The sequence below is a fragment of the Achroia grisella genome, unplaced genomic scaffold (assembly GCF_030625045.1).
Source record: "Achroia grisella isolate CSIRO2021 unplaced genomic scaffold, CSIRO_AGI_Agris_v1 utg109, whole genome shotgun sequence".
Classification (NCBI taxonomy): domain Eukaryota; kingdom Metazoa; phylum Arthropoda; class Insecta; order Lepidoptera; family Pyralidae; genus Achroia; species Achroia grisella.
In genome coordinates, this window is record NW_026712573.1 from 6,633,408 (window position 1) to 6,657,699 (window position 24,292).

General features: G+C 31.4%; 2 protein-coding genes across 7 annotated transcripts in view; one reads left to right on the plus strand and one right to left on the minus strand.

Annotated features, from left to right (window-relative positions):
- LOC131845628 (calcium release-activated calcium channel protein 1-like) overlaps positions 1 to 17,299 on the minus strand; it is a 47,409-nt gene extending 30,110 nt beyond the window's left edge. Inside the window, exon 1 of one of the 2 annotated variants that reach the window (XM_059194711.1) lies at positions 16,938 to 17,299. The gene's annotated coding sequence lies outside the window, so the exon portion shown is untranslated. Of the gene's footprint in view, positions 1 to 16,933 lie in introns of both variants that reach the window. The other variant, XM_059194718.1, reaches the window with a different exon arrangement.
- Positions 1,021 to 24,016, plus strand: LOC131845640 (methyl-CpG-binding domain protein 4-like). Of its 5 annotated transcripts, none has more exons than XR_009357643.1 (3): positions 1,021 to 1,050; positions 17,951 to 18,004; positions 18,752 to 18,997. XR_009357643.1 is itself a non-coding variant. In XM_059194738.1 (3 exons), exon 3 carries the CDS (start codon positions 22,547 to 22,549, stop codon positions 23,258 to 23,260), a length of 714 nt encoding a protein of 237 aa, XP_059050721.1. In that variant the 5' UTR covers positions 1,021 to 1,050; positions 17,951 to 18,004; positions 22,539 to 22,546; the 3' UTR covers positions 23,261 to 24,016. The 5 variants fall into 5 exon arrangements, 3 of the variants coding, with proteins under 3 accessions (XP_059050721.1, XP_059050728.1, XP_059050712.1); XM_059194738.1 differs by lacking the exon at positions 18,752 to 18,997 and adding an exon at positions 22,539 to 24,016; XM_059194729.1 differs by lacking the exons at positions 1,021 to 1,050; positions 18,752 to 18,997 and adding exons at positions 17,324 to 17,464; positions 22,539 to 24,016.
- The last annotated feature ends 276 nt before the right edge of the window (positions 24,017 to 24,292 follow it).

Sequence of the window (24,292 nt, forward strand, 5' to 3'; positions counted from 1 at the left end):
ATCTACCATATATCTACCTACTACGTTATACTTAATAGGTAAGTAGTTGAGAGTAGGTGGGTACGAATAATATGTTGACGCTTTTGTACCTTGTGACAATACAAATATAGGATTCTTAAAAGTGTTTGAAATTTATATCATGTCATATTTATTGATTCTATAACAATTTAACGAATGTTTAAGAAAATAAAGTATAATAAATAAAAAAGACATTTTTTGATGGAAGAATATGATAATATGGTGCACCCGCCTGCGTAAACGCTGGTGCGGCACCAGAGGCGAATATTAGGAAGAGAATGAACCATGGTCAGTCAGCCCATCATAGTGTAATCATCAAGAATTAACTAGGATAGTTTCCAGGGTCACCGCGTAGAGGTCAATCTGACATGATACATTATTAGTAATGGGTTTTTAGTTTCCATTACATACAGTCCTTTCCCCTCAATAACAAAATAATTATAAATAAGTAAAGTGACGTAGACGTAGGCATCTAATTCATAAAACAATGAATATTTAAACTTAGTATTCTAGTAAACAAAATTTTAAAATGTGTAGGGTTTCCTATTACAATCACCATAGTCGTAACTATAAACACGTAATAAGTAACACATTTTGGTTGGAATTTCGCTGGGTGGTTATATAGTCTATAATATGGATAAATATACAATCAAGAAGAAGTAATTCTAATTTATAGAGTTGAGATTTAAATAATGGTCTCTATCAAATAAATGTGCGTGGCCAGTGAACAGTGTACGTTAGCAGCAATTTTATATTGTTTTTTTTTTATTGTGCTACGGAAGCATTGTATAACTCAGTATAAAGTCAATGTCAAACTGACAGATGGAATGAGTGTCCTAAGTCATAATGTCAAATTATTGTCGTGTTGTGTTGTTATTATGAGTTTGTTTTGAATATTTTTAAAGTCCCTGTTATATTGAAATAACATATTAATATATACGTAATTAACTAATTTGATAGCTGTAATATTCCTACTGATATAAAGTGTCGATTTGGTACCAGTGCTAAACGAAGAGTTATGGTTTAACTTTGGTAAGTTTACTGTCTTATTTTTAATGTAGATATAAAAAATAAATTAATACGTATATAAACATTAAAATAATAATGATGGATACTATGTTGTAGTGTATTTAATATATATAATAAATTAATTACTTTAAATACTATATTTAAAGTTGTATAAGGGTCTTCAATTAATACCTATATTTTGTAGTAGCTTTTACCCGTGACTTCAATAACGAAGAGTTAAGCGTATTTTTATTCAAATAAATTAAATTTCTAAAATAAAAGTAATCTAAGCTACTCTTTATACCATTAGCTGTCTATCTCTGTCTGTGAGTGAAATCCCGTCAAAATAGGTCCAGCCGTTTCATAGATTCACAAAACGACAGTAAAAAAAAAATAGATGTAGTATTGCATTGCATTATGCATTTAGTGCATAGCAGTTAATTTGAAATTACAAACAGACACTTCAATTTTGTTTATTTCTATAGATAGGTACTTAGCCACAACAAGCCAGAGATAGATTGTAAAAAATTTTCTGCTGAATTTTATGAGACAGAGATACCCTTATCTCTGTCTCATAAAATTCAGTCACCAAGCTACTGTTTTGGTTGTAGGGTTCAGTAGCAAAAGACATTAGAGGGTGAGAGGACATCTTAGCCCTCTGGAATGGCAGTGCATGAGCGCTATCATGGGTGTCACATAATAATGTGATGCCCTACATTCTCTTCATGCATATATATGGTTACTGTTTACTATCAGGTGGTTCATTAAGTTGTTTGCCATTCTAATTATATAAAAAAAAACAATGATACAAAAATAAAACATTGATCTAAAATCATATTCAAGTAAAATGCTCTCAGTATGTCATCAACGGATAGCTTATGTATTTTCCAAGAAAAAATAAGTTTCATAATATATATAATATGACAAAATAATTTTCTAGAGTGATAAATCATTTATTGTAAATCAAATTAATATGAAACTGTATTCCATTATCTTACATAAAAAAAAGTACCTATATCATCTGTTTTAATGGCTCACTCCTAATGGAGGTGAAGTTGATTGTGGATATTCATAATCTATAAAAAAATATTGGGGTGATTAGAACTTGGTGGTGAGCTGATACTAAAACATGATTTTTTTTTTATATCATGTCGGTGGCAAACAAGTATGGCCCATCAGATGATAAATGGTTACAATAGCCTATGGACGCCTGAAACACTAGCGGTATCACATGTTTTAGTTGTCACAATAGGAATTGGATAGATAGAGATAAAGACTAAAGTGAGTCACAAAAGAAAACTGAAATTAAGTAGATGGAATGAACCAGTTTGTTTTTTGCCAGTTCTTTTAACTAACTAACTCAACAGTAGTTTTGAATAGAAGGAATTTAAAAAGAAATTAATTAAATAATTAGCATAAATATATCCTACATAAAAATATTATTTGACTTTCACTTTGCTATATATCAATTTGACGTGTTATAAATTTCTATAAAAATGACACTTTTTAGATAGACCTGTTTGAATTCTACATACAAACATCTACCACCTACCAATAGCCTTATATTGATTAAAATGACATCACTCAAATTCACATGAGTTTGTGTCTCAAAATATTTAGCATTACAATTTCTTTAATATTAATTTAAAAATAATAAACAAAAGTTCATCATCCTGTTGTACTCAGTCAGCGTATACCGATAGCACATACGGGTGGACAATTTCGTTTCCATCCATTTAAAAAGTCTAGTGCATAGTGCTCTCTGGTGCGTGGGGAATACTACTTTATTTAGCTAAAAGTTTAGCAATTTAATATCTCGGTCTGGAGGATCCGGCTCTTTTATACAGCATACAAATAAAACTATTAGATGACTATAGATAAAAACAGTAGTATAAAATGGTGATATTGTGTTTCGATCCAGGAACTATAAAATACTTTTCGAGAACTTTGAATTTTTTGAAATTATTGAAATTTCTAGAATACTATTACTTACTTTAAATTACGTGCAGTTAATGTACCTACAGTTTTATCCTCATACCAGTTCACATGCAACTTTGTCCGACGTTCTCTCCTAATGAATGAAGCAGTAGCTACTAATATGTACTAAGTAGGGCCGTTGAAAGTTGGCCCTGCGCTACTTTCTATCGTCTCTGCGACTAGAATATTTATACGACATTCATGAGATACTTATGTCTGTCTTAAGTAATATTGATAATATTTTTTATGTAACTTCCAAATCACTAAAAAGTTTGATGTGTTCACGAAATCAGAACCGTCGTTGAATATCTTTTTCTGTAATATGAATGTACTCAATATACTGTCTATTACGGCTTTTCACGATTTTAATTAATTGGTTTTTAATGAGTAACATAAAAAGAATGTACAAATTAAATGTGATTAATTTTTAAATTTATTAGTTTAGAAAAATACTTAATTATACATAATTAACAGATTCACACTGCTGTTTCTTACGTCTATGCTTGCACCAAATCCTCTTTAGAAAAATCTTCTCTTCTTTTATCTTCTACCAATCATTATGCAATAATAAATTGCATTTTGTCACATATAAGAGTGTTATGTGTTGAGGTCCTTTATGTTCTTAAATAATGAATGTAACGAAGTAACTAACTAAGACCTCAGTAATTTTTTCACTTTTGAGAGGTGGTACTAACTAACAGTTGCGATCTCAGTTAACAACCTTCCGTAAATGTAAAGGCGGGCGTAAGTTTCGTTGAAAAGTCGTGTAAACAATATATATATTTTTATTTAAAACTACTTACTTAGTTTTTAACTAGTATACCAATAAAAAAATTAGACCAAACCATCCCTTTACACGTCATTCTGTCAATACTTTCTTTATATTGACAGTTTTTTATTGTTCTGTACGATAGGTAAGATAGGTACCGTTTACATTTTCCTATTTGGTGCGCCCAATCCGTTAGACTCCTATTTCCTTTCCCTTTAGTTCTACTTTTCCCTATATACTTATGTGTTGTTTATATATAAGTTGTGTCGTAGATGCACCACCTTTTTCTCATGTTTTTCTTCATCATCTACATACCTAAAGGTTGTAACCGATAGAATCGCCTTCGTAGAAAAAGATACAATCATATTATGTATCTAATATTTTTTTGCGTCTAATGCAAAAAGTGTATAAATAAATAAATATTACATTATTTAGCTTTGTCTAGCTAGACACATATCTTCCAGTCCATTATCTTCAAACTATGACATAGCGTCACATAGCGGTTACACGATAATTAAATATGTCGTCATTCTTCGAACATATAGTAATACTATGTGAATGGATTGCCATCAATATTTATTTTGTAAAATCATAATTACTTATATGGAAGTCAGTAATTGCAGATATAATTACATATTGTTTCATTCAGTCACTTTTTGCTCTATAGTTATTATTTGCTTATTTATTGTCAACGCGGCGCTCAAAATGTTCGAGTGGAATGAAATTAGTTTTATTTAGACGGATTTGGTTTTATTTTCATCAATTGCTAATGAAAAATCTATCTAGCTTGCTAATAATATATCAGATTTTAAAATGTTAATAACACTTGACAGAATAAAATATCCTAATGCATAATGTTTGTGTTATTTATTTATTAAAACTTTAATACACAAATACAAACATAAATATGCATATGGCGGACTTAACATCGTAAGGTATTGTACTGGTGTGATTAAGTAAATAACATAAAATAAAAATAATAAAAGGAGCCACAAGATTTCTTTGTCATTTGACTGACTGTTGTTTCCTACCTTTTCACGATTAAACGGATCTTAATATTTAACACGAAAATAAATATTATGATGACAGACATAGGCTATATTTTATCTCATAAATGAATCTGCAATAGGGAAAATTTGATCCAACGAAGTCACCGGTAACGCCTAGATTTTTGCATTTATCTCGCCAACGTATAAATGGATTTTGAAGTACTTATTTTACTCCCGTGTTAGTCACATGTCTGTTTTAGTGTTTCTATGGTTTGTAGATGATTTTTTGTGGTATAAGACATTATGCCACAAAAAATCAAAGTTTATGGTAATCATCTTGAACGGTACTTCACCAATTTCAAACTTTTTGCGCCTCATACGGTCGTGCAGTCAATCAAGGCTCTTTTTTGTTGCGAACATCATTTGCTCATCAGAAGAACAAAAACCGAGTTGTACTTTAGAGTTTGTACCTTGTGGGAATTTTGGAATGACGACAAAAAGTTTAAAGGGCAAAGTCTAAACAAAGAAATAAATAGCTTCGTGAATGAGACAGCACATTTTTTTATTCAACAACGTCATCTCTATTAGTTGTTTGAATTCCTGTTTAATTAATCATACTAGTATATAAAATGCGATATATAATATATAAAATTTGAGTGTATCAGTCCGTTTGTTATTCTTTTACGACTAAAACGATTTTTATGAAATTTGACGTAAACGTAGACTATATCACATAGGCCTTTTATCAAAATAAAAGTCGCGGTTATCTGAATATTTCTTGGCTTTATTATTAATATTCCTTTCAAAGCGAAAATTGAAAATATGTTTTAACTTTCGTACGTATTCGTAATACGTATAAAATTAAGCAGCTTGTAATTTTTTTTGGGGAAAGTTCTTCAGTTTCCTGTATATTATCATTACAATGTTGGCTTCGTATGTACCTAAATATACATCTTATTAACCTTGTCTACCTATTATAGAGAGAGGTGTCTCTATATCTTTACATAGTGCAGGATGTACGTGGAGCTATGTACCGTCTAAAGACAATCCGGCGGATCTTGTTTCACGTATTTATTGGGCGTTTTGGCCAAGTACTCTCATTACTTGATAGTAACTGTGGTCCTGACCACCATAAGCTACATTCATGAATAAGATCAGCCCTCAGCCCGCGAGAAACCATATACAACAAAGTCGTCGCCGCTGTATGTTCGCTCGTATCTTTTAAATTACCCAACTCTGCAGTATATAGAGTAATTCAAAAAGAAGGTTTATACATTTAATTCTTGCGTGTTATATTATTGAACAAACCTAGAAATTCAAATATTTATAATGCATCCGTGCGAAGCCGGGATGGACCGCTAGTCCAATAATATATTTATAAATAGGCCCGCGAGAATACATAACTTGATTCTAATGTGTTCTTTCATTGCGTATATCGTATCTTATTAGCTTAGTATACGCACTTTTGTGACTCTTAATATTATTTAACCGCGCTAAACCGGTACGGGTACTTTTAACCGTTTTATTTCTTGTTGGAAGGTGAAAAGGGGTTATTTATGTTTTATACTAGCTGTTACCTGCGTTGTTGTCTCCCTTTTTGTCGTAAAAGATAGCTTTTGTTTTTCCTCGTAATAGTCTTCACGTCAAAATTCATTAAGTTTCGTTGAACCGTTTGAAATCACTTCCGGTTTATCGCTAGGATGTATTTTGCATTAGATCAATATATAAAACAATACGAATTATGCGATGTTTTTTTTGATGATTTTTCCCTGCGTAAGTAACCTTTATTGTGTGATATTTAGATCTAGTATCACTTACCTATTTGCAATAAACCTTGATTCAGCCTTCGACAATGAGAGAATACAAACGCATAGTTAACTACATATACCCTATATTTAAATAAATAACATCTTATATAAATACATATAAATCTTCTACAAACCCCTGCGATTTTTAACAAGATTTTTATATAGAAGTGGCCGTGTATTCTAGTTGTAAATTGTACATTATATTATTTTTTTCCTTAATAACAATATACGAATATTGATTGAATTTACTATATTTTCGATTGCGTCAATTGCTGTTCATGTATAATGCCTATGGGGTGGGCCGTCATATTGTTTGTCATTCCATTTAAATAAACGAAATATTTTATGATTTATTTAATGCCTTATTCCTAATCGAAATATTATTTCAAACTAGCTATATATTATGGCACTGTGTGCATGCGTGTCTGGAAATTCATCCTATGTAACCAAGTAGGTTTCTATAGGTTAAATAGATTTTTTTTAATTTATCGTACAAATACATGTATTTATAATATTGTGTATGTATTTATAATATATATGTAGCATAGTGCGTCGTGGAATGGATGAATTATTATTAATATTTTATATTTCTAATTAACTCACCGGTCCAGGAAATACAGATCTGATACCGAACCAAAAATTTACCAGAGAGACGTCTGTAGATTCGCCCCTTGTCTTATTGGATTCAATGTAAACCGAAAGAAATATGGGCAAGTGAAGTTTTGCGGTCACTACAATATCGACAATTGGAATACCTCCGACTACCCCATCTATGCCAATAGTCGTGACGGTATGTGTGTATATGCATATCGTCCAACCACGCAGGACAATGATCTGTCAACTTATATGCTTCACAAATGAGAGGCCTGTTCTGCCCTTCTGTCATGTCGGGTTGTGAAAACAATTATCATTATTACATTCTGTACGTACATTGACCCAACCAGTCATAATAAATTATTTATTACTTTTCCGCTATACGATAGTAGGTAGCAAACTTTGACATTAGGTCGTTTTCGTAAGTCGGAAGGTTAAACTTATTTATATTTTTTCACATTCTTGTATCGCTATTAAATTAATGGTTATCATACATATCGACCTCGTGATCTAGCGGATTAACACTAAGTCTTACTTCCTGTAGTCGCGTGTTCGATACCTGGCACTATACGAACATTTGCATGTATTAGTACCTACGATTGTTTATATCGGTTTAGGTGTTTCCGTGGTTAACATGTCTGTAATTTGTATTATATCTAATAGTTAAGAATGTATCAATAACTAATATAATATGATAGATAGATAGGTCATCATTATATGTATTTACAAAAAAGTATTTAAGTTATACTATGACTTTATTAGTACCCCATCAACAAAGTCTGCTTAGTTTAGGAGACTTTGTTGATGGGTACTAATACAGTGCACATGGCGCTATGTATATTTTCCTGAGCTAATATTATTATTATTATAAAATATAATAAAGGAGTTGTATCTGCATGTGAAATATTTTTACCGAAAAATACGTACATATTTTTATTAAAGTATTATATTATCAATATATAACGTGTAAATATTTATAGAATTATAAATATCCTTTAACACTCGGTTGATAGTGAAATTAAAAAATAGAAATAAAGTATTAGGAATAAAGTGAATGAATAATTAAATGTAGAATCGTTATTGCGTTAAATTTATTCAAACATTTGCTCTTTGTTTGTTATGCATCTGGTATTGTGTTCAAGTTCCGTTAGCCCTTACTGTTTATTTAACTATTGTATTAAATGTATTGTCATGAAATCTTTAACCCTAAAATCTTCACCCTTATGTTATGTTAGGACAGTTAGACTATAGATGTCAGGGCTGGCCTATTGTTGCGAATAAATTAATTCCCTAATTTGTAATAACTGGCCAGTCCGGATCTTCGAGAATTTCCGACCAAAACCCTGAGGAATTCTCGAACCTATAATCCCAGGAATATTCGATTCAGGAAGAAGTTTTCCGGAAACGGATTACATTGTCGATGATATTTTTTATATCATATGTAAGTTTTTAATTTTATTATAATAACTAAATTCTTATTTTGACGAATATTAAACATATAAAGAACGTGTTTCTATTTCAATACACCTAACTATAGATTGTAAACTAACGTCAAATTAAACCGAACGTGTTCACACACTATCTGGACGTATTGTAACAAAAATCAGAAACTCATTATCAGACGTAGCTATTGCTTAAATTTGATTACTTATTATTTTTTTTCCATATACGTCCCTTTTTATTCAACAGTATATATGTTGAAATGGTCTTTATTTGCTTATTGATTATTACAAATGGATAGATCCAATACTATTCTATCCAATATTATTAGCTTGTCGAATTTATATGTAAATAATTACATGGGATTTATTTATTTATTCTTTTGCACACAAAATTATATACATGGCGGACTTTAATGCCTAATGGCATTCTTTACCAGTCAACTGTCGCGTTGATCAAAGAAATAAAAAAATATTTCGTTTTATTATGTGGCATTAAAAATACATACAACCTTACATTTTCCCCTTTCTATCATCAACCCCTATTTTCTAATAGCGATTTTAATTTATATGGCAAAACAACGTTTGCCGGGCAGCTAGTACTTATAAAATTACATGAATAAGCATAATATAAAAACTCATGGATTATCATACAAATTAAATATAAAAATAAACAATAATAAATATACATATGGTCTCATGGTATATATCTTCAGACAATATTTTGGCTAAATACTGTTATTAAATCATACATTTCGAGTAGAATTTTATAGTACCTAAGTTTTTATTGTAGAGATTAGTTAAGTACTATGTACAGATATTTGACCCAATATGTACTTATAATTTTGCCTTTAAATGTTGCCTATAATTCTATAAAAATAAATTATCAATTTGAAAATAGCTTCAAAACTATTAAGAAACTGGTTAATTGAATTAATGATAAGAGAAGATTGTTCTATGATTTTGTATTATGGAATTCGAGCGCGTTTCATCTCTATCTTATATGATTTCAAATAACAACGCGTGTTACCTTACATATTGATTAATATCAATTATTATTATTTACGTTTTTTCCAAATTGCGTGGAAACAAAATTAATTTCAATAGTTTTTGCAGCTGCAGACTGAACAACTATTATATTTTATCATTCAGCATCAAGGCTTCGCATGTTCGTCCTTCACTGATCATAATTGATGTAATATGAATATTGATGAGGCATCACACTCGTAACATAGTAACAACAAAGTTGAAAGTTGAATAAAAAATTGAAAAGGAATGTAGTTATACAAATCACGCTCATGTGATGTGCTCATCATCTCGTGTTCACATTCGTGACAATAGCACGTGTATATTAGAGTAGTGATTATGTAGTTATATACCGACTGGAAACGTTATTATACGTTTTATCGGACCATCAAAATCATATAGGCACACATAAAATACAAACATAAAAATATTAATAATTAATAATTTTCACAATTTATGTACATATTACGTAATTATTATATAGATTTGTATCTGTCAGAAAGAAGTTCGCGAAGTAAAGTAACTGATATGTTTGAGTCTAATGATGGCTGGCTCTTCAGTCATACTCGTGAACGGGTGCTGCTGGTGGGGACTGGTCTGTTCAGGTTACGAACACTGATTAGACTTTTTACTTTTGCAATGCTGGTTGTCACTCTATTCTCCAAATTTTGAATTTAAAAATGTATCTGACATTTATTTGAAAAGGATATGAGCTGAGTTTCTTATGGTAGTGGTAGTTTTGACATACCATAAGAGTCTGTAATAGACCTCCATGAATAAAGATATTTTGAATTTGAATTGAATTTGAACGGAAACAGCTCAGTTCGGGATTTTTGTAAAATCCAACGGGATGGTAAAATAAAGGATACTGTACGACCAATATTACCTTAACAAATAATTGTGCATTAATACAATGTTTAATATAAAAAATATTTAACACATACTACTGTAGGTAATACACGTAGCGTTTTAAAAATACACTGTCAATTTTACAAAGTCAAAAGTGTTAACAAGTGGCGTGGGTGGGTGTAGTGTTTATTAACTTAAATTGATAGACGAGTACAGCAACTTGGAGTATTTGCTTAATAAATTACATTTCCAATAATTCAGGGTTCCCTTCAAATTGGGTGAAGCAATAATCATTATTTTGGTATTCATATTTCGATAGTTCATTCGTTTATGTAAATCGAATAAATTATAAATATACACTAATTTTAAAATATAACAAATATACGAGTATATTCAATTGAATCATTATTTATTTTATTTAAATTTACGCGATCATTATTTATAAAATAAAATAAATCACGGTATCTTACCACGTTGTATATTTATTGAGCTCCCGATATTTCGGCAGTGATTCAAGCGCCATGATCACGAGTAAACTGGATCGGGAACTGAATAGATATAAAACGTGGTAAGATCTCGTGATTTACTAATCATATTATCTAATCGTAACAACCTCCAAAATCCCGTAATTTCTCGGAATTAAGGCATATTCTTTCACTGCCGATCCCGGATACTGTTTCCTATTTTAAAAAATCTCTTGTTGGTTCAAACATTGAACCTAATTGACGAGTGATTGACTGATCGTGACTCCGACATCATCAAAGCTAGATGATCTACGTACACCTGGCGGCAGAAAATAACCAGTCAAACCTCTTCCTATTAATTTGTATATGTATAGGTAAGTACATAAATCATTGAGACTTTGTATTCTATTGATTGTAAATGTTAACGGACTATACATTTGCGTTGGGTATTTTATACGACTGGATATGTAAAAAAAACTTGTTAGCTTTTTGCTGCTTGCCGGTTACCACTTTCCATTAGCTTGGCTGTTGCTAAGGTAATTGAAAGTGGTAAGCGGCTGTTATATTGAACTTAAATACTATACCATATATATATATATATATATCCTAATAGTACTACCGTAATTATAATAGATTCAATCCTCCTATTATAAAACCCTGTAGTACATCATACCGATATATACATAGATTACAAGTTGAGTCTTCATGCGATATTTTTTTCAAAAGAGTATTGAAATACTGCTCCCGCTTGCGTTTATGGTACACTGCTGCTGTCGGGGTGCTGTGTGCCATTGGGGTAATGAATATTTTTCATTACCCCAATGGCAGTAGAGTATTTCTACTAAATGGAGCGTGATAACCGGATAAACATTATAAAACACCTATTCACATGGCCACTAGTACTAGTTAACTAATATTCTTTTAAGCCATGCCCAAACAAACCCAGCAGTGGGATGATATAATGACTATGATGACTCGTACGAAATGATGAACAACTATTAACGAAATACACAATAAAACACAGCGGAAATAATTTGAAAACGAATCCGTCAACACTTATTACCAAGCTACCTACGAAGTAGTGGTACATAGTAATTATATTGTCTATTAAGTTGTCTGAATATATGTAGACTTTGTTGCTTCATTTTCAAGCAATGTGTTACATTGTCATAGTTGAATATACGCATCATGTCTCTTGATTGATTCTAGGGAATGTCCTAGCTATTTGTCGATATTATTGTTAAGTTCTTTAATAATTGATTTGTGTAATTGTTTATTTTCAGTATCTAATATATTCTTTTGAAGTAGTTTGTCTTTCATTACTTGTTGGGGCCTTTTTTTTCCTAGTTTGTGCTTAATAAACATAGTGAAAGATAGTGTTTATTTTAAACGCCAGCAACCATTAAGAAATGCTTTTTTTTTTCTATTTTTTAATTCTAATAGCATGACTGTCACATTGTAGGTGTGGTGCGAAATTGATCGTGCTGGTATGTCTATTAGCAACGGTTACGACTTTAACAGGTTGTTTCCATTGAAATACACACGAAAAAGAAAACATTTCCAATCTACTTTATATTGAATGAAGTTCATAATTAGATTTTTTATAAAATACAGTATCATTGAGTCAAAATATAGCACTATAAACTGATTCCTTTTGACAAGCTATAGAGGTTAATTCCGCGTCAGAATAATTTTGAACTTTTTGTGGATCAAAATACATTAGAACTTCATTATAGTAAAAGATTGACTCCTTAATTTAACTGTTCTGCCTTTTGGCTACTGTGAGAAATATTAATGATGTTTGCTATTCACACAAAACTCGTTCAAAGTATCTTAATCGTAAAAAAATATACCTATACTGGAAGTATGCAAGTAAACGTTATGTATACGGTAATAAAAAAATACCTTTTGAAATCTTGTATTTATAATGAAGCTGTTTGTATAGATACTAAGTAATAAGATGAAGACATTCTTAGGTAGTAATAGGTACTACTACCTAAGAATATCTTCAAGAAAAGAGTTAATTCTTTTCTCATGAATAGATTAATTTTTAATTTTTATATTCATATGTTCCTTGTTATAATAATTATTATATTTAAGCACCGTACTCGTGATGTACTGTTCATCCCAAATATTGACTAATAGAGACTGCTTCTAACATTATGCCTGTCTGAATCATATTATAATTAGGCCAAGAGAGTATTCATAAAACTTTGTATTTCAAATCGATAGCCATATTTATCAAAATTGCAATATAACGTACGTACAAGTCAACAAGGTTTCCATTGTATCATTTTAGGTCGAAATCCCTGAAAATGACTCTTTCTTACGTAGACCATCTACTAAAATCCACAAAAAATTACTATCATAATTAAGGGTATAATAATCGATGTACTTAGGGTATAGTTATTATACATAAGTGATGAAAATTAGTAGCCATATTACTAACAATGTACATTGTCGACCTCCACCATCGTGGTTAATTCCTAATTTCATCACCATTCACTTCTGTCATTCGATTTAATTGTTATTTATACGTATTTTATTTATTTAACGTTATTTAAAACAGTTATTATTTTCGAAATAAATTGTTTTTTATGTAATTGGCAAACACGCTGACGGCCTACTTGATGGTAACACCTATATACATGTACATCACTACATGTTATTATGTGTTGTCGTTGCAGAGGACTAAAATGTCATGTCTCTTATCCTGTATATGAATTGCCTAATTGCACCCTACAACTGAAACACATCTCACAAAGCAAGCTGTATGACGTCTGAAGTAGACGAGACTGAGGTACCCAGGCAGACAATTTTTTTACAATGCACTTCTAGTTTTTGCCTAAAATGAGATATCAATTGCCTAAATTTCCTTAACAATAAGCATTAAGTATAAAGTGCACATACGATTTGCCCTACAATTTCAAGGAACACCACGTTTATTGACAAAGGTTAACAACGGTTTAATGTTTTTATTTTGTATGATAATTACGCTTAACATTTGGTAAGCATTGACCGTAATCTCGTCTATGACTGTAAACGGGTTTACTTCAAACGTGTTCAATCGTGATATAATCATGGCTGACGTCATTGACGACGTTGCATAGTATTTTTTTTGTTTATATGTATCTCGTTTTAACATAAAATTGATCAATATCATTAAATTACAAAAGTATGACACCTTAGTCATCATGAATGGCAACGAACGTGGGGTATCACGGGCGTCACATGACGTGTGTCATTATCATGTATATAGGCTAGACTGTTGCCACTTGCCATCGAGGAATTCATCATCTTGTTTTTTTTTTATAGTATGATGGTGGCAAGTATACGGTCCATCGGCCCATGTCATGGTAAACGGTTTCCGTAGACTATGAAAGTCTGAAACACCAGGGGTGTCCCGAGCACGATGGCATTTGTCATTCTAAGTATGTAAAACAAGATTAAACAATGTTAATATTTTATTACTTAATGTACGCACATTAATAACCCAATTTCAAAGGAAATAAAACTTTCTCATTTTCATTGATAGAGACAATAATATAAAAAATATTCTAAATTTGAAATTGATGAGAACAGTTTTTAAACATAACACTGACAAATTAAGGGACATATAGCCGAAATTGTAATACAAAGGTTCATTATACCTTTTTGCTTTAGAACCCTAAAAAGTGAGTTGGTATGGACATGTCAACGGAAGAGTGTAGATCATTACTTATAGAAAATTTTTAATATGAAAGTTAACATTCATCAGTAAAGGGAGAGAACGACCAATGAAAAGTTGGGTGGGCTGTGTGTATAATAATATGCATAAAAGGTGAGTAAACTCAGATATGACGTCTGTTAGGGACCGACGGAAGGTGATGATATAATGCACCGACCCTAAATAATGGGATAAAAGTAAGGTAATGAATAAACCCTAAAAACATCATTACAATGATTGTAATTCTAACAATCCGACAATAGCAGTTATGACAATATGTTTTGATTGAAAAATTGCTTCCTCTTGTTTGATGACGCTTACAAACTTGATTGTTGATTATCATTACAAATGCGTCATTCATTACTTAATTTGGATAATTGTGCTACAAAATCAATTAATTTGTATACAGAACGCCGCCGTCGTGCCCTTTTCTTTTACGAAACATGCTAATATGTACTAGTTTTTTGTCTTATTAAGCAATGAACTTTCATTGCTTAATAAAACAAAAATACCATAAATTTACGATAACTGATTTTTAATGATACTTGAAACCTCTATCTATTTACTTCAGTATTCCTGTGTTTATAGTGCCTATCGAATACCTAGCACTGACTTAAATAGAACATTTAAGAAATCTGCAGAATATATAGAATATTATTTTATTTAACTGGAAACAACTGATATCCTATCTGGTGAAAAGTGGCATCCTTAGCCTATATACTTGAACCTCGAACTTAAATAGTCAAATATACCCGTGATACATCTCATGTGTTGATATTCCTGAGAAGTATGGAGTCGAGCATATGCCTATTTCGTGATATTTCTTTCTGAACATTTTTTAATGTATTTATCTGTAAGCGTTTAATTTGTGAAATTCATCAAATTTCCGTTCTAAAAACACTGGCCATTTCGGCTACGGTAGGTAAAGTGATAAGAATATTAACAATTATAAGAGACAGAAAGGTTCTATGTGAATAAATTAGTTTGAGTTTAACTTCTTATCAGATTACAAATGTTTCTAAAATTAATATTAAGCCTTCTATTTTTAAAAACTTAACGTTGAACCTAATTTAAATATACATTATCAATTTTGTATATTTTTATTATTCTAAGTATAAATTATTGTAATGAAAATTTGTTCTGAAATCTGTTCTTTGTTTATTAGTAAAAGTTACATTTCTGGAAAGGGTACAGAGTTAACACATATTTTATATTACCTACATGTGAAATAAAACAAAACACGATGAAGTATAATGCATAACGCTAGGCTGTTTTATTAAACGAAAATACGCGGAGCATGAAACTGTTTTGGTTTCCTGAAATTAATTCATGCATTACGACATTAGAAGTTTGGGGTAACAGCTAGTATTATAAATGCGTGTGTCTGTCTGTCTGTTATTTATTGAGGTTACGATTGATTGAGTTACGAGAACATACATGGGTTATATTTTATCTCAAAAAGCGAAGTGGCGGTTAAAATCTAGTATGATATACATAACAATAATATAGAGTATCACTTAAAATTTTGGTGTATTTAATTTGAAGGTTAGCAAAGTTTATTATTGGCTAGACATTATTAGTTCTGTAGTTGCAAACGTATGATTACATTCACATTAGCAGCAATCATTAACTCATAAATTAATAGGTTTGTTACTCAATTTTTTACAATCAAAACATTAGTTTGATTGTCCATTATAATATTCACTGAATTTGTTTTGGTAATTTATAGACGGCTTATTTTTTTTAACTGGAATTGCAATCAAGCAAACGCCCATTTACCACCAGATACAAATGGAAACCATCGCCTGGATACTTGGAATAGCGTCTTAGTCATCATAACATCATTTCTAGATTGTACTACCTAGTGCGTTGCTATTCTGGAGAACTAAGATATTATGTCAAAAATATGTTAGGTTTACATTGTAAACAACATATTGGAAACAGACTTAATTTTTTTTTTAATTTTTATAATCTGTACAGTTTTAATGAAGATATCGAAGAACACGTATATACGAGCAGTAACGACAATTTGAAAGACTGCCATTTGACAAAACATAATAAAGAGAAAGAAATCTATATTTTTTTGTTGAATTGAGAGATTTCTATCAAAATGGTGTATTGATAAGATGCAGCTTGTATATTTAAATAGATTTTGCTATAACACCCACTGACTAACCTGTTTATGAAGCTAACTGTAAGTAAGGAACATAGCATTTTACAGACTTGTATTCGAACACAGATAATGTTGCACTACAAAATAATAGGATTAGTCATTTATTAACGTACTTACTATTCACTGCACAGCTGTGACACCAACGGATCGTTTAGTAATCATTTCCATAACATTTACAGCCACCAATATTCCTTGACCTTCCAGAAAGGCCATGCCAGTTCAACCACTAACACACACTTCCGCGAAGAAATATCTAGCAACTCGTTAACTATCATTCGATACTTAAACTCGCCGTGCTAAAACGTCGGCTCCAAGAAAAAGTTTTGTAAACAGTGTTCTTTTCAAAACTTCGTTCCGTACCGCATCTGATTCGTTATCGATTCGATTTGTTTTTGTCGGTCTTTTTTTCGTTTTTATTGCCGCCGATATCACGCGCAGCGGCGGCGTGCGTGCTACCGCGGCGATGCAGCAGTTTGCAATAAACCTCCGAGTACTTACATACAGGAATCGAATGATCGGCCGCGGATATAGATATTGGAAGAAAAGCGGACTATGATATGTCGTGATAGTAACGGAAAATATCGAACCGGAAAATACATCGTTAACAATGGTCTATTGTGGGCACGTACTAGCCATGTGTTCAGGTACCTAATCATATCACATTGTTAAGATGTCAAGAGTTTAATATAAGCTTTTTAATGCCGCTTCCGTAGTATTGACATATATTCTGTAATATGAATGAAATTAGAAAAAAATTATATAATTTTCAGATACTATTAAAATATTGTTTGAAAATATACTTAGAATTAATTTCTCTAGCACATATACAATAATAGATTATTTGAAAGATTTTACTATATATATTACTTAAATGTTAATATTTCATTATAATGTATTACGAAATACATAAAATATATTATTTTAAAGTAATATAGGTATATCGATATTATAAAATCTTTCAAATAACCAATTCTTAGTCGTCGGGTATAGTAGTACCCTTATAAAACTGACAGGTTTATCATTATGTAAAGAGACTTGTCCTGAATAACTGGTCTATAAAGGTACAGTGTAAACGGCTCGGGCTAGAAACATGACATTTTTAATATAAGTAGTTTGCTTTTATGCCGCAGGTACACATACATTGAGGACTTAAATTCCGAGGAAACACGCTGTGCAAAGTCAAGGTAAACAGCTGGTTTTGTATATCATTGTATTCAGTACAAATATAATTTTATGTTGTTTACTAAAACTATTAATTATAAAGAAACGAATACCATTTTTAATGATAACACTGTCATGTACGGGAAGTTACATATATTTTTGCGCAATGCGAGAAATAGTAAAGTGTGGAAAATAAGTTTAAAGCAGACCAATAATAGGTTTATTAATTGTAAATTTGAATGTCATTCAATTTGTGTGTACTATGTAATATTATACACAATGTAAGTTCGGTACGGGGTCAGTCATAAAGAGTATATAGAGTCACGAGCAATGATGATACGTAAACACTTTTGTACTATGTCACAAAATAAATATGTTGTAGTAATGTGGAATAATCTTTGGAAATATTGAAAATATTACTGTGACAAAGTAGTAACTTGAGTACACATTGCCAGGGGTAGACTGTAAAAAGTTATCTGTATGGACTGAGATGTAGTATAACCTATTTTTTTGTTATTATTATTGTACCTAACCCTCAAACATATTGTATTATTACTGTCATATCTTGAGACCATAATATATCTGATAAAACAAGCAGCTTGGCGTCAAAAATCCACGTAGACAACTTTGTGCAAAGTCTACTTCAGATATTACTAACAACTCTACCAGACATCTAAGGAACATAGGCATTTTTTTTATAAACTTTGTGAAATACATACCCCAAGATCTGATCACTCACAAAGGTCACTTTTTTTCGCTGTCCTTTACAGCTTCCCCGAACGATAGGGAGCGAGTGGCACGTGGCAGATGGCACTTCTAACTCGCGGAAGGACTTATGTAGCGGCTGAAGGCCAGCTCCTGCCCGAGGGATACGACTTTAGATTGAGGGCAACGCCAGGTTATAACCTCGGCTAGACTGTTTGAAGCCGATCAGCAAGTGGTAGCAGTGTCTCTGGAGTTACAAATAATAATGTGCTATTGCTATTATTTACAATTAAACAGACAGTTTGCTTGATTGCCAGATCAGTCATTATTATTGACAATTGTGTACATTATAAAATATATCTACATATCTGTATGAGTAAATAAAAATAATTATTCGATTTTAAACTTTATACTTGTACATAATTAGATACATTTTAAATGTATAAGAGCTACAATGTGTCATACTGTACAAATTATATATTTCTAATATCTGCACAAGTGTCTGGTAATTTTAAGTATATACATACTTACCTACTTATTAAGACAAAACGTATATATGTTGTATGAACTATATCTTTCAATTATAAAATGTAGGGGCAATCGATAAAATACGTCACAAGTATTTTATGGATATTATGATATTAAAACTTGAGCAAACATTTTTATTTCCCTTTTACGACGACGACGGAATATGAAAGTATGAAATTTCGCACACTTGTAGTAAATATGGAGAAGGAATGCAGAATGTTAATTTTGTTTAATTATGCATAAAAAATATATTAAATCAATAAAAACTACTATTATTTGACACACACGCATATAAGTATAGTCTTTGACAATAATTGACCCTGAAGTAGGTGTCATGGCATAGACTCTAATTCAGTTTTCCTCATCTCACACCAAAACAATTGGAATGGTCTGGTATCACATTGCATTCTTACTATGTCACCACATAGAGTAATATTACCACTAATAGTAAATATTCTATGTTTTTTCCTAAAAAATGATTATATGTATTGTAATAAATTTCCTCCTTCGCATTAATAAGTGTTTCCTATTATGAGTATAATAATTTTTAATTCTTATTTCGGTTATGTAATCAAGGATGTGTATTACTCATTGTGTTTTTAAGATTGCTTACTTTGGGAGCAGATGGCACTGTGTTTCTCCAGTTCTTTATTTATGTATTACTAGCTAATACATAAATAAAAAACTGTATATACCAGGGATGTTAGGGAGCTCCGTAACCGTAACCGAAACTATCGGATATCCGATATAAAAAAATATTCGTAACCATAACCGAATCCGAAATATAAGTTTCGGACAATATCGGATAGGGGCGGAGCCTGATTGAGACACGTTATGTAACCATTTTGTTAGCTGTTTGTATTTTACTTTTGAAATTCCTTAAAAAACTAATATCCGTAAACGAAATTATCGGAAACTAACGGATAATCCGAAATAATTTCAAATCCGCATCCGTATCCGTATTCAGTATAATAATCATTCCTATATCCGAATCTTATCCGTATCCGAAATTTCATATCCATAACATCCCTGCAATATACGGGTTTTCACCCACATGAAATTTATAGCTTATGTGTTATTGTAATGTAAAGGCTATTTTACTGTAAAGTTTCATCAAAATCCGTTCAGTAGTTTTTGCGTGAGTTATAAACATCCATCCATCCGTCTATCCATCCACACTCAAACTTTCGCGTTTATCATATTAGTAAGACTATAGATAAAAAAAAGTGTATTTTTCTATATCCCATCACAAAAACCCATGTCATCAAAAATACTTATCACCGTGACTTGGAATCTTAATAAATCATTTAAATCTTACATTTGTTTAAACTGTAAAAAATGCATAACAATAAAACCATCATTTGCAAGGAATAATTTATTAATTCTTGCAAATGATGATACCTAATTCAAAATTTCAATTCATATTTTTTCCTTATTGTAAAAACCAGAATCATTAATTATCGATATGAAAAGAATAAAAAATCGTACTTTGGTAGCTTTTAAAATCATCTTTGTATTCTCAGATGACTCCAATATTGAGATTCTTATTGAGACTATATATTTGTGTATATTTTAAACCTTGTGTGCATAGAAACGAATTATTCACATAATATAACTCCTGCCTTTACCAGGCAGGAGATATATTATATTATAGCAATTAATATTATTTGTATTTATTTCACTAATTTGTTATAAGTAGCAAATAATCAATAATAAAACAAAATCCGACTAAGGTATGTAGACTTTGCTCCCGCCATGTTGTACTTAAAATATACCCAGCGAAATGCAAACATGCCAACTGTTGTGTTTAAAATGTTTAAAATTTTTTTATGGATTATAATGTAATGTTGGTAACAGTTTACCCTGGCGGGCCACCAGTGGAGGGTGATAAGATGAGCATGAGGTTAGTTAGCCCATCGTAGCAAATTCACCAGGAATTTATACCATGATTTCCAGGGGGTACCACGCGGTGGTCAACCCAAGATGGTACATTGCTAGCAATAGTTATTAATCCCTCCTGATAGCTATATTTAACAATGTCTCTAACTACCCAATTTACGATATCAGTCGTGATGGTTTATAATAATTACGAAGGTTTTGATTAAAAAACCTTCGTAATTATTATAATTTACATTTCAATATTCGAACTTGTACATGATTAGAGGCACCAGATAAACAGGAAATAGAAATACAAATTCTTGTATACTTGAATGATATTCTAAGAATTTCAAATCGAATTACAGAATGGAGAATATTTAATTGCGTCATAGATGTGAGAAACCTGCTAGGAGCGTGCCAACTGCCATGTCATGCCATTCCTTGTAGGGTCGGGTCCTTATAAAAGTTAAAAAAAAAGACAAATGGCAAGGATTAGTTATATATTAATGTTCCAAATTAATAATAATAACCCAGGACAGATGTCCTTAGCGCTAATCAGCCTCAAACCACAGATAATACAATATTACAGACTCAAACTATTAGAGCTTGTACTATGGATACTAAACAAGCATCTCGGTTGTTTAGTACAACCGAAATACTTTGATATTCATAAGCGGCTAAAATGTACTACATGAGTAAGTAATTTTTGAATTTGTAAATACAGACAATGCATAAAATGTCCAGACAAATACAAATAATCATGCACATAAATACAAATCATTAGCTATCTGCGAGTGAAAGTCCCGTCAAAATCGGCCCAGTTGTTTTAGAGATTAGCAAGAACAAACAGACACAATTTTTTTTAAATATATTTCTATGTTAGTACTGTACGTTCATATGCACTTAGTGAAAAGCTGTTAATTTGACAAACAGACACTTCGATTTTATTTATTTGTACAGATAAAGCAGGTGAAGTCGCTAGTAACAGCTTAGTAGTTTATATTTAGATTATGTTTAATAATTATAAATAATGCCCTTGTACTATGCATAAAATGAATCGATCAACGCAATGAATGGAATTATAATGTGAACAAATAATAAACAATAATCTTGTGGTTATAACCACAATTAAATATTATTTCTTAAGATCATTCTATCTATATCTTTTATTTTAAGTTCATTGATTATCAACATTCATTGATTTACAATAACAAATCAATATCTGTTAGTAATTTGCTTTATTGCGAGTGCCTCCCATCACCGAAGTGATAGTTAGAAATTTTATATCGATGCGTAAAGTTTTTAGCGATTTCATTTCAGATTCAGAATTCATGACGTATTCCGTCTCTATGCTGATGTAGTAAATTTTTAAAACATTGCGTTCGGACTCTTCAGTTTAAATATAACATTTTCATTCACTGCATTAATTATTTTTCTATCTTTCAGGAACAAAAATGGAAGAACACGAAGATTGTACTAGCAAATATTTTCAAAATCAAGACTTATCGTCAAAAAGTCCCAGTAAAGTTTTGCTGTCACCATCAAAGAGTTTTGAGTCTTCACCAAATATAAGTCAGAGTACCGATTCAGACGCGGATTTTTTAAGCCTCTCGCAACTGGACATAGAGGAACAAGAGCCATTAGAAATTAACCCGTTTTTTAATATTACACCTAGGCATATGCCCTTATCACCTCATTACGTGTTCGAGGAAGAGTTTTCGTCGAACCCCTGGGCGATGCTAGTGGCAACGATCTTCTTAACCAAAACATCAGGTAAAACTGCAAGACCTTACATGAAATCTTTTTTCGAGGATTATCCAACGCCTTACCACGTATTAAATGACAATCCCGCTTCTTTAGAGAGATTTTTCGAGAATTTAGGACTAAAGAAAAGAAGTCGAATGATATGGAAGTTAAGCTTTCAATTTGTGTCTTCAAAATGGCGTCGTGCTAGTGATCTGTGTGGTGTTGGAAAGTATGGAGAAGATGCATATAGGATATTTTGCTTGGGTCACACAGATTTGGACCCTGATGATAGATATTTAAAGTTGTATTTAAATTGGTTAAGAGGCTGTACAGAATTTCCGGAACTACACAGTGTATTAGACAGCGATTTCGTGATTGAAGATCCAGTATCGAAATATTACAGGTTGACATTGAGAGATTGATAGTATACTAGCTGTCCGGGCAAACGTTGTTTTGCCTTAAAATAAAAAAAAAATTAGGGGTGGACTACCCCAAAAATTTGGGGGGATGAAAAATAGATGTTGGCCGATTCCCAGACCTACTCAATACGCTAACAAAATTTCATGAGAATCGGTCAAGCCGTTTCGGAGGAGTATGGGAACGAAAACTGTGACACGAGATTTTATATATAAGATATAATTCAGGAAATTGTTACTAATGGGGACTAGAGGCGGTTTGCCTGCACTAGTACCCCGATTGCGTATATATACCGCACGCATGTAAAATTACATTATCTATAAAGACCTTATAATACAAAACAATGTAATTAAATTCATTATAACAATGACAACCCTAGACAGTTCACGCAGCATCTTCTAGTTCCAAGATAAGCATGGTTTGCATTCTGGGTACAAAACAACTGATAGAATTAAATTAAATGTATATTTTTTGTAAATATGTACATACTGTATATAAAACACCCAGATAGTTTCAAACAGTCATACTCATGATAATCAGATCATTTTAAATGTGTACAGTGCCCAAGACAATCGAAAGTAAGTAGTGTGCTAACCGCTAGAGCAACGTTGATGAAAATATTATATTTGAAAAAAATATATTTAATGTCCTAGGAACGTCCTATAACTAACTCATGGAAGGACATCTGAACAAGAATTAAATTACTGCTTTTAGCTATCTATGTATACGTCTTCCTAACTTCGTGCTGCAACTGTTTCAAAAGGGTGCTATATAATAAAAAATGTTACAAAAAATGTCTATTATTACAATCGTATTTCTGTGGTATTATTCAGTAAGTTTTTATTTATATAGCATAGGGGACTAACGAGCATGCGGCTCACCTGATGGTAAGTGATTACCACCGCCCATGAGCACCTGCAACACCAGGAGAATTACAAGTGCGTTGTCGGTCTTTTAAAAAGGAATAAGCTTTTGTATAGTAAATATTCTTAAAAAAAAGCCAAATTCTACACCTACATTTTACAGTTATTCAGTTT

Excerpts from the sequence above, each read along its gene's own strand:
- LOC131845640 (XM_059194738.1), top strand. The coding sequence starts at position 22,547 with ATGGAAGAACACGAAGATTGTACTAGCAAATATTTTCAAAATCAAGAC.